The following is a 26,205-nucleotide window of genomic DNA, read 5'->3' as shown; positions in this document are numbered from 1 at the left end:
AAGAGGGGCCCCAGGACATCTCTCTGCTGAAATCATCCAAGAGGTGGTACCTCGTGTGCTGGGAGAGCGGAGCGTGCGTGCGCCGCACTTCATAGGTGCCACATTAAATCACCTTGGAGGCTGTAAACACATCAAGAGATGTACAATGTAAATGTCCGCAGAGCGATGAAGCTTCTTACAGGGAACTGCCAGGTTATTTCAGCTGCACCCATTCTGTGGAAAGGCTCTTTCTGCCCACCTCAATTTTTGTTAGCCCAGCTGAGACCAAGGGAGGGGCCCTCTTGTTGGCTTCTGCTAGGAATTTTGAGAGTTTTCGGCAGAGGTGCTCAACAGTTACAGAACAATTAACGCAGGAGCAGTATGCCGTAGTAAAATGAATGGTAAAGAAACCCAACTAAAAAACCACAATGAAGACCAGCTCTTTTTTTAATCTGTTCAAAAAATGTCCATTTGTAGCATAGTTGCTAAGTACTTTTTAAAACTATGCTGGAGACAAGCAACTGCTCACCTTACAACGCTACCTCTTTCCCAGTTTGTTGTATGGTGGTTTTGTTGGGGTTTTTTGGTTTGTTTTGATTTAAATGTGGCCACATGTAACTGAGTAACGCAAGATCCAAATAGAACAGAAGCCAGTAACGATCAGTTTGGAATCCTTTTTATTTTCCCTATCCCAATTAATGACACACGACACTGGTAACCAATAGCATAAATAAAAATGTCAAACTGACTTTTGAAGGAGAAGGGATGGGGAGGTGCCTGCAGGTCGAGAGAGGGTTTGGATATCCAGTTGTCCAGTCCATTCACTAGCCAGAACTGGGGGGGTTCAGTGCACCATGGCGGCACACAGTGGGGTTGTGCTGCGTGTTGTGCTGTGGTGCTTCTGCAAGAGCCTTTTATGGCTGGTTCAGTGAAGTGAAGCACACAAATATCCTTCACCAGTCACCCCTTTTTACAGGCATTTCCTTGGCATACTTCACCTTGGATTAAAATGGGTGAAAACATTGGTTTTCTGTTGCTATTCAACATTCCACAGTTCCTGACTGTTTCCTAACATCGAAATGACTTAGTAGACGGCACTTGCTCATTCGGTCCCTTTCCTGGTTATTTTTGGAAACATTTCCCTTCATGTTTCATTCCCAAAATTACTGTTCAGCTTTGACATTATAAGGAGGCATCTGCAAAACGGTGAGTGGCTGGAGTCAGACATGGGCTGTGCTGCATAATGGAAAAAAAAAAAAAAAAGAACAAAAATTGGAACGTGGGATAGAAAAAATACACATGCCGCACAGCTGTATTGGCAAGATCATTGGGGGAGCTTAAATACTTCAACTCTCACACACTTAAACTGGTTTCAGTCAAACTCCATCTGGTAAGAGTCCACAGATGGAAACATTTTGCTGGGACTTTGTGCTGCTCTCAAATGCCTTGCCTCACACCGATGCTTCCTCTGGGGCGTGTAAGAGACGGAGCATCCCAGTTTACTGCCTTACAATGCCCCGTATTTATGTTCATGCTTGTCAGGACGTGCACATGGTCTTGTTTTACTGATTATGGCGATTGCATTTAACTAAAATCCTGGTAGTAACTCTTTATTGCCAAAAGAAAAAAAAAAAAGACTATTGTTTGCACCGAACAGACTCCAGATGTGACATCTCACTGCATGTCCTGCTTTCTCTTGTGGACCCTTGGCTCGGCGGTCTTTCCTCCCAGGAGCCTCGCTGCAGGACCTCAGCGGAGCACTGGCTGGCTGAAGGCATCCGAGAGGAGGGAAACTTTGAAGCGGAAAAGCACTCGACAAAATTGCTAAAACAGTAACACCACCTCTAAAGAAAATGTACCAAGGTACTGGGGTTTCAGCAGCAAGTGTCGCTTGCAAGATAAGTAAGGGGTACAGCAACTATTTGGAGGGGAAGCTGCTAATTCGTTGGCAACCCCTTAGCTTTTATTTCCTCCCTGCCTCCACTGGAGGGAGGAATCAATGGGATTTGCCCAAGGCTATGCTGCAGGCTTGGATTCTGCTTGATGGGTCGGCCCCGTAGGAGGAAGTTGGGATTTGTTGTCACTTGGCCATTTTGGAATAGGTGTCGCCTCTACTCTGCTCCTTGCTCTGTGGTGAGGCAAAGGGTGACAGTCCTGTAAGGCCTGTGTCAGGAAGAGGTGAGCTCAGAAGAACACCGGGGCTGGTGACAACAGTGTTAGCCGACAAAATGGGACATTTCCTCGTTACTTGCTGAACTAACTTTATTTAGTAGCCTTTCTGTGCAAGTTTTGGCTAAAATGTACTTTAAGCATCCCCACATCCAAGTGTTTTTGTTGGTGCCTGCGTCAGTCCCTGCTGCACCCACACACAGGAGTTCTCCAGATCTGCGGCTCTCTGTGCTCCCAGCGAGGGGGCTGGAGGCTGCCAGAGGAGCGGCCGTGCTGACCGGTCAGTAGCACCACGCCGGTAGAACTGTTCAGTGCTGCCTCAAATACCGATTTTGTGGCTGAAAGAAAAATATCAGCTCCCAAACGTGGGAGGAACAGGAGAAGGAAGGATCCCCGCGTTGGCTGCTATTTGATTTAATTATCCTCTCCAGCTGCATAACCTGGCCCCACACACCAGGCCGCAGGAATGTGTTTTTTGCTCGCTGCTCCTGCTTGGTTACTGGTCCTGGATAAACACAGCCACAGTCTCGGCGATGTGTGTTGTCGCAGCACCGCTTGGTGGCAGCGCGCCTAACACAAGCCTAGCAGCGGACGCTTGGAAGCAGCGGTGAGAAATCTCAGGTGCTGTGAGCACAGCTAAACACTTTCCTGCTTGCAGGCTCTGGCTGGGACAGCCACACAAGTCCGTGCAGCCCACGGAGAGTTGCTGGTCAAGTAGCTTCAGCATCTCCTTAACTCAGGTGTTGCAGAGGCAGCTTGCTGCTCTCATGGCCTTCTGTTTGATACTCCAGTCTCAAGAGACTTCAAAATAAAATGGGTAGTAAAGACAGTTCTTGAGTATAAATTTGATGATCTAGGAAAAATGCATTGCAGGGTTGGGAACAATCACTCCTGCTTTAGGTATTACTAAGGTTTAATACTTGTCTCGTGACCTGGCACCACCCTGAGCTGGCCCCCGAGGGATGCCAGAAGTGTCTGCACCTTTTCCCAGGCAGCTGAGACTGCAGCAACGCAAATGGTGGTATCAGCAGTGAGGAACCCCATGGTACATTCCCAGATGCAGGAATACCTAGAGCTGCATTTTCCCACCTCTGAGAAGCTCCTTGTCTGGGGTCTTTGCTTCATGTCTGTTTCTGGAACACCACTTTCAGCAAAGAGCTTCTTTTGAGGCTCCTTTTTTCCACCATGGTTGGCTCATCCTTACTTGTTGCTTACCCGCTATTGCTAGGAGCGAAGTGGGACTGAATCAGCAAGGGATGTTAGCCTAGCAATTTCTTGATGACAATCTGGGTTCAAAACAATCCGGCTTTTAGCTAGAAATGGAACAGCATCATTAGCCATTATTAGAATATACGCATGGCTACCTGGTGTATGCAGGGCATGGCTTGGGATTCAAGACTGCAGCTGGTGTAAGCCTCACTGTGAGAGTTTTTGGTAGCTTCCTTCCCTGCTGAGCATATGGCCAAATTCAAAGCACCTGCTCAGGCAAGTAGTCGTTTTCAGGGATTAATTTACAATGCCGACTTTGGCCAGACTTTAATTCAGTTTGCAGTCCCTGCACTGGCCAGCGATGTTCCTTGTATGAACACTGAAGCCTCTTCCTTGTGTCCTGTGCACAATCAAGCACATTTGGCAGTGCTGTCTGTTGTCATGCTTCTGCAGCCCATGATGCCCAGGCAAAATATTATGTTGGCCAGTGCCAAGTTTCAGGTGCTTAGTCCAAGTGCTTTTGAACTACTTCAGCTTTTGAAAAGTCCACCTTCACTTAGCTTAGCTGGAAGAACACTTGTTTCTCAGAGTTAGAAAAATCAGCTGGCACAGATGTTTAATAAAGAAAACTAATACAGAAAGTTACCTTTGAGGGTGGCTGGCTAGAGCAGAGTGTCTCAGTAAATTAGATGAGCCGTTATGCTTTCCTATTGTCATGGATCAACGTCTCCCCGATGGTAGCTGGCTTCATCAGCATGTATTTGCTTTCATTGCTGAATCTCATTATTTCCCAGTCTTTTTGCCTTTAAGTATCACAAGTATTTCAGTTATTTTCTTGTATTTACCTGCTAATTTTAGAAACGCTTTGAAGCACCTGCAGTAACTGAAAAGTTTCTGCAATTGGTTTAAATTGATCTGATAAGAAGAATGATTAACTTGTTTAACCACATCTCTTCTTCAAAGGCTACACAGCTAGAGTTTGTGCTTACAAACATCCTCTAAGAAAGAGTATTTTGGAGTTCCAGGAAGAAGTGTGAAACTTCATTTACTCAGTGCTCAGCTTTGCCCCGTGCAGGAACACATCTGCGTAGTCCTGGGCTCTTATGTACACTTAGCCTTTTAACAGAAATATTTAATGTTTGAGCTGGGTGTTGGTTTGAATGTCCTACACATTCAAACATTCATATTTCAATACTTTGGGATTTGACTTCTGTGTTGCAAAGGCTAGAGCAGGAGTTAGTATCTTCCCACAACCAATTCCACCTTCTCACTTCCCTTCAGAAGCAGTTGGCACTGGCCTCTGCTACAAACAGGCTGCTGGAGTGCATGGCCCTGCAGGGCAGCACTTTTAGTAGTCCCCAAGTGTCATTCTAGCAACTAGCAACGGGACTGGGGAAGTAATAAAACCCCTGGAGGGGCAGAAGAGGGTAAACAGCACTAATAAAACTAACAGAACCATGAGTTGTCTAATACAGAGATGTTCAGGCTCTGGCTGAGGCTGAAGATGCCTGGCAAAAGCTAGTTATCAGTGGGGAAATAAGTGTTCCACAGCTCACTTCATGGAACTAGGAGATAGTCCTGATATTTTCCCCTTATGCTGCCTCTCTAAGCAAAAGCAGAGAAAATGAGGAGCTTGTGTAGGAAGAAAGGGTCTTGTTGGGGTAGGTGGTATTTGATACTTAAAAATCCACCTGTGATGAGCACAGCGATGACTCCTGTACTTTACAGTCTGTCTGGAGTCTATGCTGAATGCATGCATGAAGTAGCTCCTTTGGCTTCTCAAGTATTGTACTTACTTACATCTTACTGCCGAGTGATATGCTGATCTCTAGCATCATCCTGTGACAGCAAGGCACAAGCAGCATCAGCAATGACAGCAACAATATTCTAAAGTTTGCATACAGATGTTATATAAACATAATTTATCTAAAATATGTGTAAACAAACTATAGCAGCAGAACAAAATTCATTTTGCCGTAAAGAATGGTCTGTTTCAAGCAGAACCATGTCATCTTTCTAACACTGTGTACCTCATATAGGCACTGCCAGGTCAGGGAAACCTTTTGGTGGTCTGTTCCTACCCACAGCATTTAGAGTTGGCTTTTCCTAAAAATCCTTAAGCACCTGGCTGAGACCTTGCTAAGTGACATCTGATGGGAAATAGTCTTAGCATCACAAGGCACCAGTAAAAAAAAAAATTTAAAAATAAAACCAGTGTCCCCACTGTACATCAATCCCTGAACACCCTAACTAACATCTACTCTAGTTCGTGTAGTCTATCGTCACATGGCTAGGAATGGGCGTTTCTAGCTACTTGGCTACTTACCGTGCTCCTGTTTCAAACTCGACAGTGGACTGTCTATTTTTTTATCCACCTGTGATAAACAGAAGCAACAACACTGGTTCTGTGTTGTGAAAACCAACCTGGAATATATAAAATAAAGAGAAAATGGATATAGCCAGAGAATCCAGTTTAATAGGCTGCTATACAGGAAGACTTTGTTCTATAATACATTCTGGAAATAGTTTTCAAATGGTACTTACAGATACTGTATAAAATAGATACCAGTTTTATTGATTATACATCAAGAGTCTTTGATAATTCAACCTGCTATTAAGTGATATATAAGATGTGTGATGGAAGGTGAGCAACACTTTACAGGACAATCTACATCTAATAAATAGATCTGTATCTCACCACCAGATTGAGCCACTGCTGTGCCATCATCAGACTACAGAGCAACCACAAAGTCACACAGGCTGGTACATCTGCATACAGTATACTAGAAGATGAAAATCCCATTCCTCAAGCAGCTCCTCTTCCTTGCAAGTCTTTTTGGCTTTGGTCTGTACAGTAATACTGTGTGTGGTTGTTTGGTCCATGCAAAGCTATGAACAGTGTCTTTTTAAGAAAAAAATAGAATTTAAATTGAAGAGGTATAGTTTCAGTTAATTTAGGATTAAAATGAAGTATCTCTCTGATCACAGAAAGGTTTATACCTGCTTTCTGTGCCTCTGTCTGAATGAGGGGCGAGGAAGTAGCTACTCAAGTGTTTTAAGCGACACAGTTCTTGGTGTCCGGACTCTACACAGGATACTCTGTTAGCCGAAGAGGTTAGCAAGGATTGTACTTCTGTTACAGCACGTGTTTGGGAAAATACAGGCCAGGGGAAAAGAAAACAAGATCCAAAACTGGCACTTCTTTACCCACAGGCTTATCACACCATTAAGAACACTTTCACTCTGGAATATACAACATGGCAGCTGGGTTAAAACTGCAAACTGCATGTTTTCTATTGTCACAGGAATCAATAGCATACTTAAAAAAAAAAAATGCTGCTGTTTTGCTGAATTGCAAGCAGTGTGCACATATGCCAGTTTTACAGAGAGATTTCCCATTAAAACAAACTTCAACAAAAACAGACCACGGGAAACAAACTGCGTATTTAGTAAAATACCATTGGCACCACTTGCCAAAACATACGATGCTATAGTTTTACAGTCCTGACAGAGGACAGGGTGTGATCTTCACTCAAACATTTCATAATGGCGCGTTTGCCTTACACGGGGTATCATATCGATAAGCAACCTGCAGAGGAAAGCACAAGAGTGTTTATGCTGAGACACAGGCAAGCCCTGGAACTGGGGTGTTCTCTTTACTTATAAAGACTGATTTAGTTTATGAATTAAGAAGAACTCAGATCTAGTAACAGCCTTATCTTTCTTTCTCCTGATCAGAATTAATTCTGCCCCACAATTAATTCTGCCTGAAAGGGAGTGTAAAACACACTGTGGAGGGGGCCCTCCTTTAGCAAGCTTTGCTGCAGGGCTGCACCAAGGAACCAAAACGCACAGCAGCACCTTTGGCTGGAGAAGCCATGGAGGGATGAGTGGGAAAGGGAGTGTTGTAGCCACCTGTTTCAGACCAGGCTGCTGTAAGAAGGTATCTAAAAGCAGAGGATAATTACATTAGTTTCACGAACTGTAAAATCGGGTAGTTGCCAGAATAGAATTTAGTTTTATCCTTCGTTAGCCTTCCGTGTGTCTTGGTGACACAATGGCTGAGCACAGTGTCGAGCAGGCTGATGGCATGGATGCAGCATGAGCTTCCGTGGCTGTACAAAAGGTTTCTGCTGCTGGTTGGTACGTTTAAATAAATACTGTGCATGAATTTGCCTCTACAGTTTCCCAGAACAGTTAGTTTTACAATGGAAAGAGTAATTATAGTGATTTTTCCAAGAATGGTATTCCCCATTAAAATGTTAATTTAATTTTCCAAGCTTAAAAAAAACCCACACAGCTTCCAGATGACAGCTTACTGCAGCCTGGCCAAGGCCTGCTTCTCAACAGGCATGATTCCAATTAACTAAGATGCTACATCTCCCCCTTTCTCTTATGGCAGTAAGGGGGATAAAAAACACAAACCCCTTAGTTAAATCCCATGCAACCAAGGGAAATTGTGGCAGCAATGAAGTACATGCCAGAGCTTCATTTAATTTTATTCTATTTCTGGTATCGTGAATCAAGAAAGCATCTTAAAACTCAACAGAAATAACATTTGAAACACGACTGACTAACCTTCAGAAGATGCTATAGGGTAGGGCTAGGATGGAAAGCACTAGCAAGATCATTCTTTAAACTTGGGCACCTTATCTTTAACTTTCTTTGAGAAAAAACATTGCCTAGAAATGTGCCATAGAAGCAACAGGGACTGATTTTATCCAAGATTTCTGGTTATTTTTCAAATATTTCAAACCTTGTATTTCCAAATTCAGGTATATAAAAGTCTGCTAAAATTACTCCAGTTTCTGTTTAAGTCCTGGCTTCTTTCCAACTGATGTGAGACACACAATCTTTTATCCCTGTCTACACACCCTGCTTCAGTATTGGCAGCTAGTCTAATAAATTCCAGTGACTGATTTTACTAGGGTTATATAAGCCTTTAAGAGCTATGGCATATTATATTAAACAGACAGCCCATCTGCTGTATATACGGAAATACCTGCTAGCAGGAGATACTCACTTGATTCCATAGGCAAATATTGTAAGTCCAATTAAAACTCCTATACTGCCATCCAGATACCAGACAGAAGAATTGTGTTTAAAAACTTCCGCGCTAAGAAGGATGGAAAATCCCATTATTCCACCTACAAGAGAGTTGAAACCTGGAAGGAGAAAAAAAAATTAAAGGAAGAACCAAATCTCAAGGAATTTGTATTAACCACCTCGCCTAAGAAGAGGTAATCTGGCATTATTATACCAGCGCCCCCAGAGAGGAGCACAGATCCTTGGGAGAGGTCACGCAGTGGCACCTACTCACCCCTGCACCGCATTGAGGAGAAGGCAGCACAATTCGCTCACAAGCGGTTAGCCAGAGGTCTTTGCCACACTTCATTTCAACAAATAAGCACAGAATAGTTGGTGTCTGACCAGTGTTTGAGAACTTTGTCACTCGTCTTGGCTGATACAAGTAACTTGACATTAATTGCCCTGGACTGTGTGTCCTGATTTGGTCAGCCCCAATTTTTTCGTTCTCTGTTTAGTTCCAAATCCCAATTCTAGCTGCTGTGTATTTCATAGGGCTTTCACTTCTCGATGCTAATGTTCCAAACCGCAATATTCTTTTAAAATACTGGACCTGCTCCCTGTTGACTCTGACAGTCAAGCACTGATCTCTCTTGTAGCTTATTTTCATGAATGAAGACTCTTTGAGCTGTAAAAGAGTGGCTGGCTGGCTGCAGTCCCGCATATGACTGCTGTTGCTCAGTTATCTTCCAAAGCACCTCTTCATAATGTATGTACCCTTGCTGCACGTGCAAACATCCCCGGTTAGAACTTCAAAGACCACTTTGTAAGGCACCCAAAGGCTCTCACTTTCTCTGAAAAGGAGCAAACTGGAGTCCAGTACACCCAAGGCGCTCACAAAAAGGAAAACGGTTTTGCATAGTAATGTTGTAAAGACCTTCTCTTGAAGTTTTTTGCCCCATTCCATATATTTATTTACACGTATTTGGCACTATAGCTTAGAGCTGCGTTAGGGAAGACATACAGAATAACCCTAGGAGTATTTTCCGTTTATGAACATCCTTTTGGAGTCCTCTTTCTTTTATAAACTCTTTGTCTCCAAGATTGTGCCTTCAAGAGTCTCCCAGAGCTTTTGGAATAATTAATGCCATTTTTCCTTCACCTTTTGTTTGATTGGTTATTGTTTTAGGGTTTTTCTAAAGTCATTTCTTGTGTTCATTTTTTTCTCCCAAATTTCCCTTTTCTAATTTTTTTTCTCAATAACCAAAAAGAACTGTTGTTCTACCAAAAAAAAGTCACCAATAATGCATTCATTTGGTAGAGAAATATATATATATACTATTCAACAAATGAAAAATCAAACTTGAAATATTCTATATTGCTTGGTGAGTCAACTCTGGTCAGCTGCTCCTTATAGTACTTTAGCCAGTTCTTTGCCAATTCCCCACAGCTGCCAAGAACCACATACGTGACACTTATTCCTGAACATCTCCTTTGCTCCAGACCTCTCACAGCCAGTCCTTAACCTAAATCATGTTAAGTCTTTCTGAAAGATGCAGCTAAAAATTGACCTTTCCTAGGTATCCCTACAGCTGAAATACTTGTATAAACCATCAATATTGTGATTAAGATCCACCAGACCCCTGTCAGTAGGTACTTAAATGCAAAGAAAACTCTGGCACGGAAAAGCCCAGGTTACTTAGCAAGTCTGTGGCAGAATAGGGCATACAAATGTTTCGGGCTTCCAGCCCTGCAAAGAAAAGGGGGTTAGGTTTTTTTATGGACTGTGGCAGTGCATGCTACAATTGGTATCATAAGCATTGCATGTAAATATCTGATTATTGGATTAATTATACCAGTATAGCTCAACCAATATAGACACAATTACTCTGTCAACACTCTAGTCTAGAAGAATCCTAATCCTTTTTTATTCCCAGGCAATAAAACTTACACTGCTAATACAGGTCAATGAAATATAGTGTGTGCGTACAAAAAGAATATTAAGTATAAATTAATTAACTATAAATTTCAACCAGTGTTACTTCCCCAGCTCCAGCTTAAATCAGAATCCCTCAGCATGGTACACAAAAGGCAGGAATAATATACCTTCTTGCCATTATTGGCTGATGGTTCCAAATGATCCAAAAGCTACTTACAAAGGAAATTGTTTTCTCTTCCTGACTGTCATTCAGTCAAACCTTTCTTTGCTGGTGTGGCAGGAAGTCACATAATGGCTGCAGGTATTAATCCAGACACCATGTCCTGTGCATAAGGCTAGCACAGGAAAAAACAGGTGGCTAAATCTGGGAGGGAAACAGGTATCTAACACCTACAGGAAAGTTGGCTGACATCACCGAACTGTCACATACCTGCATTTGTCCTCCGAGATGTTACAAAATTGAAGATAGGAAATGGGCTGGTTTTATTATCTGAAAGGCCATGAGCTTTTGGTATGAACAAATTGTACAAATAACATTTTGCTTTATTAGGATTCATACATTTAGGCTTTAGAGATATTGTTGTCAAGCCCTACTAGAAAACAAAATTATTCTTTAAAAAAATCATTAATGGAGGTTGACACATATGAGAGAGAATTTGCTGTTTTGAAAATAAACCTATTTTTCAGGAAGAAAAATGTACACTCTTGTTACTCAAAACAGTTTGTTGGGCTACAGCCAGTGATTGCAGGAGGTAAATTAGCAGGAAACAGAAAACGCTAAAAAAAGATATGCAAGGGAGTGCTAAATCTGTCTCAGCTGCCGACTCACATTGTCTCCTCCTGATTGTTAATCAATCAAGTATATATGTAAATATATCTTGCAAAAGAAGATATTTAACCACACATTGTAAGATCCGCCTCCTACATTTTCTAAAGTAGTTATAAAGGAGAGGAGAGAGAGATAAAAACCAGACCGAGGTAATTGTATACTTTATTCCCTAATTTTTTTTAATCAAAGAATGAGCAATCTCCAGCTCAGAAGCAACATAATTAGCACAAAGATAATTATAGGGGAAGGGATTTCTATGTCATACGGGAGGCCAATTCAGAGCTATTCAGGAATTTTGTAGCTAATATTTTGTCTGAAAAAAACTGCTCTGTTTCAAAAACAAGCTACTTTTTTTTAAAGGGAAGGTTAATCATTTGCCTGCATAGACACAGTTCTGAAATGGTCGACATGTCCCACTTACACTGGCAGTGAAGGAAGTCAGACTCACTGGTCTGCAGTCCCCAGGATCCTTTCCAGAATCCTTTTTGCAGGTTGGTGATCTTTTAGTTTCAAAATGTCTAGGGTGGCAGAGTCCATAGTAAAGAATAAGATCACTGAACAGCGTGGTCTGTTGGGAGAGAATCACAAATGCAGGGAGGCAGTAGCTTAGTTGCAGCCCCTGCTTTTTTGATTCCTTTTTTGCTTATTTTGTATTTAAAAGATAAACACTCATGAAGTATTTATGTAAGTGGGGCAACGTAAACTATAAGTACTCATAATGTCTTATCAAGAGATCACCAAAAAAATTTTGAGTATGTTTACATTACGTAAAATAAAGCCATTTTACGTATCCCTAGAGTAAGCTGAAAATTGAATTTCCTTAAAATGAAATCTTTAGCGGAATAATTTATGTACCACAATCCATGAATCATTAATACCCTACTGTGTATGTTTACAGAGTATCTACAACTGTCCTGTGCTTGCAGATAAAAACTGGTAGAGACTTTTAGGGTGCTGTGAAATCTCTGCCATCCCTGTGGCCTCGCTTGCAGAGCAGATGCCCGTGGCTTTCTGAAGACTCACAAGCTCGAGCCTTGCCAGTAAGGGGCATATCTGGACCTACTTTTAAAACATGCCTTTAAACATACCTTTAAAATCACATCAGTTGGGCACTGCACACCTGAGCCAACAGAGCAGTGGCTGCAAGGTCCTCTAAGGATATAGTGGACTAGATTCACCTTGTTCCAAACTCCAGGAGGGCCACAGAAGCGCAGGGCAGTAGGCAGGCATAGGCTTTGTTTTACACGTGCGATACTCCCCAGGCTTTACTGAGTGGCCAGAAAAGCACTACAGTGGCAAATTAAGTCTACAGGGGTTATGTATGAATGATGGTTGCGATTCCTGCTCGAGGCAGGGCAGCGTTTTCTGCAACAGACTTGCTTCCTTTTAACTGTAGGGATGAAATTGTTTACCACACATAGGCAGTGAGGATAGAGGTGACTTCACCAAAGCTATATAAACTGGTGTCATATTGCCCCTCTGTAGTCTAACCTCTGACTAATACCCATCTAATTCATTACATGCTCTACCTCTACCTCTCTCTTATTGCTTACTATCCACACATTAACTGTTTGACTTCAGCCAGAAACACCCATTTCAGCTGAGGTATCTATGCAAGAGGCTAGTCTGTGGTACTGCTGTTCTGGGGTTTGGGTTTTTTTCCATTTCCCAGTGGCTGCCTGATTTCAATAGGCTTTTGCCATTGTCCTCACGTTGGGGTCATTTGTATCCTCTGTGTCTACAACATTGCCTGGAAGAATCTATAAATGCAGCAGGATCAGCTTCACACTCACCATCAGTTATCAGCGCTCTGCTTGTAAGGACCTTCCCCAGCATAAATTTGATTACTGCCAAGACGGTGCAAAGGATTCCACTTAAAATGGAGACGCTATACAGAAAATCATCCTGAAAGAGATGATGTCAGATATTAGTACGTCTTCTAGTTGTGCCCCATATATTAAATGACAAATAGTACTGGTAATCATGTAATTATTTGTGCCACTGAAGTATGCAACCTGAGAAAAAGACTTCCTCAGTTACGACTTTCATGACAACTGGTGCTTATTTTGCTTATATTTCCATCTCCAATTGCTTTTGCAAACACAATTAATGATAGTTCCAAGCAACAAATTACGAATTGACCCAAGCTCCTCACAATTAGGGGGTTATATACCTGCAGGGCTGAGTGGAGACTGCCTAGTAGTCTAGTGCCTAATGCAATCAGTAATGAAGTCCTCATGTGCAGGATAAAGGCATGACAGTAGAATCCCACTTACCAGACCTTTGGTAATTATTGGTGTGAAAAATAACCATTTAATATTGTTTCTGATTCTGCGCTTGCTTTGGTTTTGTTTTGTTTCCTTCTTCTAAGGTGAAGTCTGGTCCAAGCTACATCCATAAGAGTAGCTTACGGATGTCCAAAGTGCAGGTTTAGGTCTTTGTTAGAAAACAAGTTTTTCATGGACTTGCATTTCACAGCTACAAAAATAACCGCATTGCTTAACTGGAATGTATAGCCTAGGCTCCCTAGGCTGCCTCAACAGAAAGCTGCACGTCTATGTAGGGCAAGTAAGAGTAACTAATTCTTTAATGTACATTCTCTACAAAGTCACCTGGAGGCATCAAACGCTTTCTCCTGACTATTTTGTGTTTGGCTGGTGTGGGAGGAAACACTCCTGGGCACTGAAATGCCAGCATTGCAGTAAGGTGCCTAAAGGGAGTCCCTGTGCCTTTTCCCCCCTGGAGGTACCTCACCCCATGGGCTATGCAGAGAAACCCAAGCGAGCTCTTAGCATGCTTGCCTGCCATCTAACCACAGAGCTTTGAAATACATTAATTTATAACCCTTAATAGAAGCTCTAATTTAAGTCCTGCAACATCAGTAGAAATAAAGGAAATAGCAAGAACTTTTTTTTGTTATCTACAGGTCTAAGTGGGCCAGTGCCATTGGGACCCTGTTACTGATTAAAACACTCTGGCAAAAATGCCCGTTGATAGTAAACATTGTCATGATGATTCATCATCAGCTCCATCCATTTTCATTATTTTAGCAGCAATTCCAAACCCAAAGAAATCAAAAAATGGCTTTGAAAGCTGCTTAGGAAGATACCAGGAATTAGATTACTGGTATAATGCACTCACATCCCTAAATAAATCATTCAATATATTTTTATACCATTTTTTATGTCATATAATTTTCAAAGTTTACTTCATTCACTCTCAGCCATGAGCTTATTCTCTCTCGTCCTGGTACGATATTGAATATTAAGACAAAAATGCCCTGAGGGAAAGAGAGTAAAATAGAAGCAGTGAGAACACAGGACTCAAGCACTGGGAGAAGGTAGGATAAAAAGCATTTGTAAAATTATTCTAATAAAATGACTGGAAAAGACCCAGGCAATTTTGGAGTGCTAGGTAAGGACTAAGGAAGGACTGGGACTATTTTCTTGCAATCAGCCTAACAAGGGAAACTGGGAGCTTTCAGAAGATCTGAAATTACAACAAAGCTCCAAAAGCCTGGATAAGCTTTGCAAAAATCACTCGAAATTTGACATCCTTGTCAAATTCATGCCTCTAAATTTTGTGCATCTTTCTCAAAAGTGTATATTCACTATGCCCAAAGACTTAACTTTGATAGTCTGACAAATTCTGATTGGTCTTCAGATTTTATCTCATCTCACCTAATATTTATTAGATTTGTTAATGTAATATTTAATATACAGCATGTGTAAGACTTCAGAATAATCTGAAGCAGAAAGATATGCTCCACCAACCTAGGCATCTCTACCCCAACCTGCCGAGTTGCTTTCAGAGTGCCATTCCCATACTATCATACCAACTGTGAGCTTCCTTCCCACAAATAAGTGAGTTTGGCTTCTACTTTAATCATTTGTAACAGTAACCGTGGCAAGCAAACCTGCTTGTGATGCTCTCAAGATCATGAAGGCCCCTCACTCATGAAACGGTGAGTGAGGAGGGGGTGAAAAGGGCAATGTAAAGAGGTGTACCAACATGATCTGCTCTCAGCCATGCACAGGCCAGCGGCTAGCCCCAGCCTTCCGCAGACAACATGTGTCAGGTGGGTGCTCAGTGGAGTAATCGACAGTTCAACAGTGTTTCTCTTGCATCTCACTTGCCAATGCTCAATGTCTACATGAGATCTCTTATTTCATCATCACCCCACAGACTCCCAAAAAACTTACTGATAGCTCCTGTGCATCCCTACCTCTTTTCTTCCTTCTCAGCAAAGCACAGGCTTTTTCATTAGCGCAGTATTAATTCAGAATCTTGAAAACGTTATGCCTTATTCCCTGTGTTATAGCACACAATTTCATCCTTTGGATGGAACCTTATTTTGAGCTAGTTGGTTTTTTTCTTGTCACAGCACATACCACAGAATTTTGGGGTGAATTCAGTTTTTTTCCTTCATGTGTCACTAAACTCATGGTATGTGGAAATGCATCTTGCCATTTGTTCCAGCTATACGGTAATGATCAAAATTATTCTAGAATCCAAGAATGACTTAAACGTGATACAGACTTCTGAATCAACTCATGAAGGGAATTAAGGAGCAGGCTTTTCATAGAGGGTTCAGGAACTAGAAATTCTTCATAAGTTTGGTGGGTTTTTTAACTGAATCAGAGAAGACAAGCTCATTTTGTTGCTACTACTAATCCAATAACAAGCGATGATGCAAAAGACCTGACAAATCAAAGCTCCTTTGTCATCGGAGTGGACACAGAAAGGGAAGAAATTTTAAAACCCTGCTCTTAATGCAAACGTCTCGGTAGTTTCTTGCTTTAGACTGTGCCAAACAGGTTTTCAGAAGATGATATTCCTTTTTTTATCTCTAAATCCCTAAATCTAAATACTATCTAAAATCACCATCTCCAGTTGTGCACAGCTTTTCACAACAGCCACGGGGAGGCAGCAGACACCTCAGTAACTGAGCACACGATGCATGACAGCAAAACCGAAGAGGAAAAAAAAAAGTCTCTTAAATTCACTTCCCTCAGTAATTTGCTATGCTTTCTGGGTGTCCAGGCACCCAAAACCTGGAAGAAGAGTAGTGAGGCTACTTGCTAGTAGCTAGAAAGTTTTGCAAATGTAAGACATCAGCCCAAAATACGTGGTGAAGCCCAGCAGCATGAACAGCCCCTGTGGCACATTGCCTGAGCAGGTGAGGCATTAATAGGAGAGAAAAGGCTCAAAACACTGCCTTTGCACTACTTGGCTGCAATGATCAGAAGCTGGAACCAGTTTAGGACAGCGGCTGGCTATGCTGGTACGCTACAAGTCGGGACATCAACGTAGCAAGCACCTGCTAATAGGGATTCAACAAATTACCTGAGAAGGGCTGCTGTGGGCTAAGCACCTGGGCCAGAGCTGGGGCCTCGTGGGGGCAGCCAGCGGATGGGACACGCAACTGATACATGCAGTTTGCTGCAGCACTTATGGGCTCTGAAGAGTTAAACACGTCAAACTGTGGCTGTGAAATGATTCCCATTAAACTAACTCACCCTTTGGAGAAACGAAGAAAAAAGAAGCCATAATGGAGATCTAAATTAATAAAATAAGCCTGGCCATCTGGCACCATCTCCCTCCGGATCTTCCTGCAGCCCTGCCCTCTCTGTACCCCTTGCCTTCCCATCTGACAGTCATTAAGAGCACGAAGCCCATCCAGCCAGACTCGCTGTACACGTCCTTGGTGTTATTTTAATTAAAGCAGCAGCAAATTGTGACAGATGATAAAAATTTAAATTCTGATCATTTCCATATGATAAAGGCTTCTTAGTGTGGTAAATAAAGCTCTTTCCTTTTCCATTTCTTTTCATCATAGTCCCTCATTACTACTACACTGTACATGAGACCTTAATTAAAGGACACATGTAACTTATTAGATGGCTTCATGTATAAAACAGCACTGTACATAAAAAGAGGTGCCCATCCTGGACTGCCATCTCACTACACAGCACTCTAATAACTACGATGTCCCTGTTTAAGATTAGTTTTATGCAAGATTTTATGCTGTGACAGTTTTCCAAAGGAAAGTTTTCCTAGGATGCTCTTTTTTCGGTCCTAGGAAAGGAATAATAGAAGTCAGCAGGCAGCTTTCCTCCACTTTATCCAAACACATTGTCCCCACGAGTGTAGCTGAGAAGAGAGGTCTTCAAAAATGTGACAACAATCCTGTCCCTGATTTCAAGGATTTCACCAAAAGCAGCAGTAATCTTATGGCTTAAGGAAAATTTGTTGTTGATGATGCTGTGACTTTGATCTCTTTCTGAATCTATTGTAGAAACAACAACAAAAAAAAAACCCCACAGGGGATGCTTCAGTGCTTGGCTTATTAGGTGGAGATACTTTAACTCAATTCCCAGCCTAGTAACTACATTTCAGCTGATTTGTGCTCCTAATCTTTTCCTAGAATACATCTCACTAATTCTGACCCTAAAACTTTGCCCTGATTTCATGTATTATTTCTACCAACTCCCCTCCATCCTCTCTCCTTTAATTACAGTCCTTTCACTTCTATTTTTGGGGTGTAAAAATGTTCTTATTTTACCTGAAGTGTACAGTGTTGAGTAGAAAGGTACTTATCAGTATGGGAGGAAGAAGGCATGCTCAGTGCTCCTCCCCAGTGGTCACTACACATACAATATTATGATTAAAATCAATGTACAATCCTCTCTGGCTCTCCTTAGTATCTCATTCTAGTGTGACCCAAAACAAGCTTCTCCCACCCCCCAACAGCTGCAGGTTTCTTTCCACTCTTCTGCCCTCTCCTCGGCTTCCTCTGTGAACCAGCCAAAGGCTGAACCACCTCCCTACTCCCACAGGAGCTGGGAATTACTGGTACCATCTTTTTCATACCACTTTTCTCCTTCCCAGAGAAGCCAATGTCTCATGGTGTTGCACCTCTTCTCTGTTAAGCCTCACTCCTCTTGGCTGAGGAGGTAGGGACACATTCCTGGAACACCACAGATGCTGTTGGCAGGAGCGATGTCATAGCTAGCTCAAACTGAGCTGAGTTTGTGTTATTAAATATTAATTTTGCCCTTCTCTGCAACTAACTGTCTGTCTCACAGATCCTCACAACGACCCTTCTTTGGTCCAGGTGATTGGTCACCATCTTCCACAGCATCCGTCAAGTCCTGCTACCACCTTGATCCCCATCCCCACATGCCTTCCACCACCTCCTGCTCCTCCAGGTCCCTCAGCACCTCTCACGTCAAATTGGCCCACCGGCTGTCGGATCACTAAAAGCCACTCTGTGCAGCATGTTACTTAACCAAAAAGAACTGGGCTCCCCTCCTTCTCCCCCCTCAAGGATTCTGTTTATATAGATAGTAACAGAGATGCTTCCAATACAAACACTTCAAAAAAAAAAATCCCAATCTCTCATACTTTCTCCCAAGTAATAAATAGTTTATCTAACAGTCTAGAGGGAGCTTCTGGGAAGCCAGAGGGTCTCTCTCACCAGCTAACTTCAAAAGGGACAAGAATTTTAATTGCACTTCACTGGCAAAAAACAGAGAGCCCAGTGTCTGACTCAAGCAGGAGACAGTCTCTTCACATGGAGATATAAAGATCTATTATTAGTACAAAAAAAAAAAATCTTATGAATGTTTAAACTTGTACCTTTGGTGCTAAAGTGCTGTGACAAAGCAATTCCACAGCACAGAACACTTCTTCAAGAAACAGATAACAAAGACAGGGTGTGCTGAATGCTGCAGCGGGGGCACCAGGGCCAGGAACCATGGGGCTATGAATCCGGAGAACTATCTTAGGTGACCTTAGGACTCCTGCAAAGGGTCTACTTGAAACTCGGTGATCACTCATGCTTCATGCTTCCCATTGTCCCAGAATTCATCTACATTGTTTTAGCATCAAACAGCTATGTATCTTAGACATTAGAAATGTATAGGGAAGTATGTATAAGGACATATATTATATGTATATAATCACAAGTATTATTTGCTATAGTGCTATTGACCTATAATTCAACTGTTGACATAGTTAAATATATTTATGATGTATTTATTATAGACGATTAAAGTAGTAAATTAGAACTCATAAAGCTACACTGTGCCACCCCTAGCTTCCCATTTTTACTTTAATCAATAGTGTATGACAGAATTACACGCAGCCTAATCTTTCAAGTGACTTCATTTATAGAGGCAGTGAAGGCACCACATCAGATGTGCTGCACGTCTTTTGTACACAAACTGATCACATTTTTCCTTCTTTGTTCTGCAGGAAACATCAGAAATATGGCATGATGTTTGCTTACTCTTGCAAAAAAGTGTCCTTTGCCATACTAATGAGGACAAATGCCAAACTGCATTGACATTACATGTGTTATACTATTACCTAGGGAAATGCAAGCAGTAACTGAATAGTAAATGGATATTGATTTACAACCCCAGGTGAAATTAAAACAGTCATTCTCAGTGTGGCTGGGTTGGGCTTTTCTAGCCTTCTTTAACAAACAGGAAAAGAGCTGCAAATTCTTTGTGGCAAGAGTCAAAATAAAATACACCATTTACACTTAAATTATATTTATACTATCCAAGAATATATAGTAATTGATGTGAAGAAGGTAAAGGGGCAAATGAAAAAGGATTTTTATCAGGGAAATGGCAAATGCAAATTAGCATTTGCATCTAGCAATGCAGACTAGCAAATGCAGACATTAACCAACACTCAAAACCTATGTTTAATTTGAGTTTTAAACTCCTTTCTCAATATTTTAACAAAGCATCAAACAATCACTAAAATTTACACAGAAATCCAAGCATGATGTCATCAACAATATGCAATATCGCTGTTCTTCCTTATTTGTAATGAAATGTGCGCATACCAAATCCTCAGGGTCAGTACTGGCTGTGGATATAGCTCTCTGAAACATCAATAAAGGAATGATAATTCCTTTTCCTAGTGGGAATTATCTTATTACAGCTAATATATGTTGGAGAACAAATGCTGCGAGTAACAATAGGCAAAATATTCTGAATCCAATAGCAACGGGGAAAAAAACCATAGCAAATAATTTCTGAGCCAACAAGAAGCGATTTTATTTTAGGTTCAACACTCAACATTGTAGGAAAAAAAAAACCTTAAATTACATCATCTGAGAAATAGTCAATTAAAACTAAGTGGAAGGGTAAAAAGAATGAAGGTCTTATATTCCAAATGTCAAATACTGATTAGCTTTTTAAGTCAGGTGTTTTGAACAACAGCTAAAATTATCACAATTCTTAATTCCAAACACCCCAGAAAGAAGAGCAGCTGGCCTACTTCTTCTAACACTTCCAGCAAGTGTATTAGGAACAAAGAAGGGGGTGGGGGGGAGATCTAATCAGTGGAAAATATTTCCTCAGGGGTCAATGATATGAAACTGAAATAATAACTGCAGCATGTCATGCTGAAGCAGACCCTCAAAGAACAAAGATTCACAACTAAGAAATTCACAGCTATAGAAAAAAAATAGGAGAACACAGGAAGACATGGAATTTGTAGCTGTAAGGTTCCCATAGATTAATGGTATAGCTCTCTTCCCTGTAAAAAAAATAAATTGTTTTCTTTGGATTTTCCAATCTTTCCATATTTTTTCAAGTTTTCCAGGTGTACAGTAGCATGTGCGCAGCTTCTCATTGTACATATATGCATAGTGTTTGGGCAAATCCACTGTATAGCACATGCACAGGAAGTCTAAGTGTCACTTAAAAATTCTGGGAAGGGCTGGCAGCACTGGATGGGCTCTGTACTGCACCCCATACACCTACTTTTTACAGGAAATCTTACCCAAATATCTCAGCATCTGAGCTATATGATAAGGAGAGAAACAGTAGGATTTCCTTCAAAACCAACATGTTCCAAGACAAGTGGAAGATATCATCACATCTCTAAATTCATAAAATAAGAAAGCTTTAATTAAAAATACTTTCAGGCAAATGAGAATGGAGGTCACACCTTGATAAAAAAAAGTTACTTGTGTGTATGTGTTGATGCATATAGAAACTGCACCTACATACACACCCCCACACAAATTTGCCTCCAAAGGAAAATGCAGCATCTCTGCAAATTCAATGTAAGGTTACACGCCAGACAGATCCTCTCTGGAAGGGACATGAAAGCTTTATTCTCATCACTTACTCCTCTGTCCAAAACTCAGAGACCCATAATACATTTTCTTATGCTCACTGAAAGTAATGTCCAAAGCTTCACAAACGTGAGAGAAAAAAATCCATTACACTTCTCACTGCATATATTCAATATTGGCAGTTTCCAGACTTTTGGGGCAAACAGATCCCTTCAGCTGCAATATTTCTCCTACATCTACCTTTATCATCAACACTGTAATTCATTATTTCATTAATTCATTCAGTTAAAAACACAATAAACAATACAAGTCTATGGATCAGTTGTTGGAAAACACTGCTCTACATCGCAAATATTGAAACCACTAGCACAAGGGACTGTATTTTGAACCCTGAGGATTAATGTGTATCTCAGTTACTTGAAAAGAAACTTTTCCCCATGACAGTAAGAAGTGTATAATTAATACAAATACAGAATTACATAGTAAGTGTATAATTAATTCACTGGCCAACTCTCCTGACACAGAATCTCATTTTTTAGGGCAGGCTTATATTTATATCATAATTAAAAAGAAAGTACTGTGCACAGGGAAAACCCTAAGTTTACCTACAGTGACAATTTCTGAACTTGCTATTAAGTGCAGGAGAGGGAATCTACACTTGAAGTTCTGTAAAAATATCAATTCAGTGCTCAGTAGTAATTTTCCAGAATCAACATATTGTATAAATCCCTGGTACCCCTATACCTTGAATCCTGTGGGCTCTTCAGGCTTCCTCATCTGAAAATGGAGATAAAACTAAAAAGAAAGGTGTGAAGAAAGTCAGTGATGACCAAAGATGGACCTTTAGCCTGACCTGGTATGGCCACAGTTGCTGTTGCATATAGAAAACACACATGTTACCAGGAGTCAAAATTCCAGACAAACACTTATCATTAAACTTACCCATATTTTAAACCAATTAATCTACCTAGTGATTCATATGTTGCCTTACAGGCTATTTCAAAGTTAACTACAGTCCTTGGGATATCAAGCAAGGGAACCAAAAGGACCAAAGGAAAGGAAAACCATTTCTGTGTTTCCCAAGGTTTTGAAGCATTAAAAATAATTACAAAAAGCATCGGCTGTGCTGAAAGCATGCGTAATGACATACACTACCTATTATTTATTTTTCTTAACACAGAGAAAGAGGTAAACCAAACAAAAAGCAGAAAAGAAAGGCAGAAGCAGTATTAAGAAATTCAGAAAGTCAGGAGCTCTAATTGTCCTCTCTTCTATGCCAGTGCAGATCAGGAGTGCTGTCATTCACGCTGTTTCAACAAAATTACATTTGGCATGGAAAAAAAAGAGAATTCAAACAGGTGACTGAAAAATGCCTGACTGAGCTAAACTTGAGCTCCTGTCCTGTAAATTAAGTAGCTCCTCTCTGCAGTCTAACAAGGAACTGTGGACATTTAAGCCCCTTACAGGAGGGGGTAGTCGAGCTGGAAACGCCATTAATGTGTAAACCTGTCATTCTCCTTTTGGTTCTCCAAATCCTGGTGAGAACCGTCAGACCTGCAGCTGAAATCATCACATGAAATGACAATAGTCAAGACTCTTGTTTCTAAATGTCCACGTAAGTAAAAGAAAACCTGTGTTCAAAACATTTGAAGAAGTATTTCAAATGATTCCTTAGTCATTTCTCATTGGTAGTATTTTCATGAAGGCAACTCTTCTGAGATCCGCTTCAAGGACAACAGAATCTCTACATTAAAGATCTCAAATTCTTTCCAAGGAAATATCTTTCTTACTACATGCGTATTAAGAACTGACAGATTATGTAACCAATGTATCTTATATGCCACAAGAAAAACAATGAACCTTGTATAATTGATCCAGAATTATTCAGAAGTGACTGACTATGCTTTCAGGATTTCAATCATAGCACCTTACAATTAACAAGCAGATACTTAATTGCTTCATCTGTTTCATTTCTTAAATTAAACTTATCCACATCATACCATTTTCTCCAAAACTTACGCAAATGAAAATGAAGCCAGAGAAATTATAACCGCTCCCAATATTCAACCCTGACAAAGTCACTGAAGTTTACCACAAATTAAGATGTAAAAGGAGACTTTATAGTTCTGAGAATGATGCAGTCATGTTGCTCTGACTAACATTACATTAATCTTAAATCCCCCCACAAACAGCAGAGCAATGCATTCCAAACCATTTCTGTCTTCAAGACCGACAATATAAGCTTTGTGTTCAGTATCTGAACACCAAGAGCACCATCTTCCACTCGGGTTTCAGCTGCATTTTCTCCCCTAATATTGAATTCACACATCTAAAATTTCACGAGACACTTTGAAAAGTACCCACATCTTCAATGACCTTTGCTTCAAGACAGACTAATAAAGACGTAAACTGTACAAAAAAATTTTAAAAATCATGTGACTATGACTCACATGTGAAACTTATGTTGAAGCATACATATATCCTCTTAATGTAGCACAGAGCTCTTCACCCTAGTTTTATACCAGTTTGGGACACCAGTGGAGTTACACTACCCTTCCTTGGTCTTAACGTTCTGTTCTTGCTCACAGCATGAGGATACTACCCTGGCATCAGAGCATCACATTAATATGAAATCCCAGTAATACAGAAATCACCTTCAGAAAAATATTTCAGGTCACTATTTTGATGCAGAACTGGTTACTTCACTGCTATGCAAAAAGCCGTTAGCAGAAAATGCCTTTCTATAATTTTTCCATATATGTCCACACATTATAGCTAAATTACATTATAAGATATTACAAAAATTGGTATAATTAGCAATTAGCTCATTGGTGGTCCGAGAAGTAGAAGACAGCACCCTGAATAGAAGAGTCGAGGCAGAAACTTCTCCCTCTTACTGATTTAACTTCAGCAGATTTCCACTCTACTAAGATGCTAATGATATCGCCTGGGCAGCTGTGGATTAGCTGAGAACATACTCCATCAGCAAAGACCCAAACAACTGGGAAGAATGACTATTTCTGCTGAGACACAGAGCAGCTAAGGGAGCATTACGCAAACAGAAAATCAGGATCAGATTCAGGCACAGCTAGACCAACTGAAAAGGTTTCTATTAAACAACATCCTTTTCCCCCAACGATTTTTAATGTAGCAATTCCTAGGCATAATACCTCACTGGCCATGACTTGCAGCAGTAATGCTGTTCTCTTGGTCTCCCTATTTTTCAGTGTTATTCTTAGTTTACGAAGAGATATTTCACCAGTCATGCAATCCTTTCTGAATTGGTGTCCCACAGTGAGATGTACTGAAAGACTTTGAAATAAGAATCCTCTTCGTGTCATTTAAGAGACACTGAACAGACGTACCATCTTTTTTCAGCCCTTGTTCTAACCTACTTTCCAGGCAGAATTGCAAGGTATGAAAAACCTTTGTGTGCGCATGTGGCTTTTACCCTGCCACTGGTCAGCCACAGCCCATGCTCTGCAAGATACATCTTTCAAACAGTTGACAGTACTTGAGTGACTAAATGGGCAAGAACAATCAGCCTGACGTCATGGGAATAAAATTATCTATTTATCCTGATACTGTGTCAAACGTAAGCAGCACCCACCCTAACTTCTACCTCCTTGACACAGTCTTAGCACACCGAAGTCTGAATCCAAGGCAGTCTGTGACAAAAGGGATTTGTACAAATTATCCTTACAGGACACTTGAAATGTAGTGGGAGCTTCTCTTTGTGGATACCTTTCTGTAGTTCTAATTTCATATTTTTCTCCCCACTATAAGTGCATTTCAAAAATTGAAAATTAAAAATGAGGAAATACAACATGTCTGCAAGTCAAAATAACTTTGATGCTGCAAATAGGAGACATTTCCTCCCATGTAAGACAGAGCCCTCATGTATAGACAGTGCCTGTAACAACAGAAAAGTGAGATACAGATGACAGACCTTTTAAACTTTCATTCCCACTGCTGGATTTATTAGGGCATTTGCCCACAATTGATTAGACTGAGACATCCAAATTTCCAGATTAATCCAATCTACGCCACCATAAATTCACCAAATGGGTGTTTTTATTATAATTGCACCCTCCTTTCTTTCTTTACTCCCAGTTCACAGCATCAAGACTATGTATTTTATTTTCTCACTAAATAGGAGTCAAACTGCAGCCAGATGCACTGTTTGGGTACAGCCAAGTCAAAAGGTTGTCCTGCAGCTGCCCATGACCGTAGGGTCTCCCCTCACCCGTACCAGGATCTCCCTCAGCTTTACTGGCACAACAGCATCCATGCTCACTCCCTAACCCATTTCTGTCAAAATGTTTTGGCTGAGTTTAACAACTGACTATTAAAAGTGTTTAAGCTAACCTAGATCATTTTGACAGAACCAGGCTGGTGAACAACTTAATGTGCTGTTACGCCAGCAGAGCTGAGGAGGCAGCAAATTTTGAAGACTGGAAAAGAGGAAAAATAAAATGCAAATAGAACATGAAACACCTGCAGTCAAACAATGTACCTGGCTGCAATTCAGTAATGCATTAGTTCATGGGCTTTTGCTACACTATTCATCTTTTCCCAAATTTCGTTGAAGTACTGAAAATAAGTTTCCGTAGTTGCCCAGCTTCTTGGAAGTTTCCATGGGAGCACAGGACGCAGTAGGTTGTCTGCATTGCTAACAGAGGGTAACAAGTTGAAATTCCATTTTTGCCTTTTTTTTTTTTTTTTTCCAGCTCTGCCTCCATCTCCTGGTTGGAAGTGAGATTAGGTTTCTCTCTACTGATGTGTTGAGAATGGTACTTGGCAAGGTGAAACCCCAGTGCAAAAGTCTGCGCACACTTACAAATAGACCAAACTTCATGAAGGCTGAATACAGAAGGTCCAGGTTGGTTTGTATATACAATAACTGAACTGAAGCCTCATTTTGTTTGAGACTCTAATAAAAGAGTCTTC

General features: G+C 40.9%; 1 protein-coding gene across 3 annotated transcripts in view; it reads right to left on the bottom strand.

Moving 5' to 3' along the window:
• Positions 1-5,813: 5,813 nt before the first annotated feature.
• Positions 5,814-26,205, bottom strand: part of TMEM163 (transmembrane protein 163) — a 100,855-nt gene continuing 80,463 nt past the window's right edge. For all 3 annotated transcript variants that reach the window (XM_064451088.1, XM_064451086.1, XM_064451087.1), the window contains 3 exons: positions 12,944-13,055; positions 8,381-8,522; positions 5,814-6,946 (listed from right to left, as the gene is read on the bottom strand). In XM_064451088.1, coding sequence (XP_064307158.1) covers positions 6,886-6,946; positions 8,381-8,522; positions 12,944-13,055 — 315 coding nt within the window. In that variant the 3' untranslated portion in view covers positions 5,814-6,885. The remainder of the gene's footprint in view (positions 6,947-8,380; positions 8,523-12,943; positions 13,056-26,205) is intronic.

The sequence above is a fragment of the Phalacrocorax carbo genome, chromosome 5 (genome assembly GCF_963921805.1).
Source record: "Phalacrocorax carbo chromosome 5, bPhaCar2.1, whole genome shotgun sequence".
NCBI classification, from domain to species: Eukaryota; Metazoa; Chordata; class Aves; order Suliformes; family Phalacrocoracidae; genus Phalacrocorax; species Phalacrocorax carbo.
This window is presented reverse-complemented; position numbering and strand designations above follow the sequence as displayed.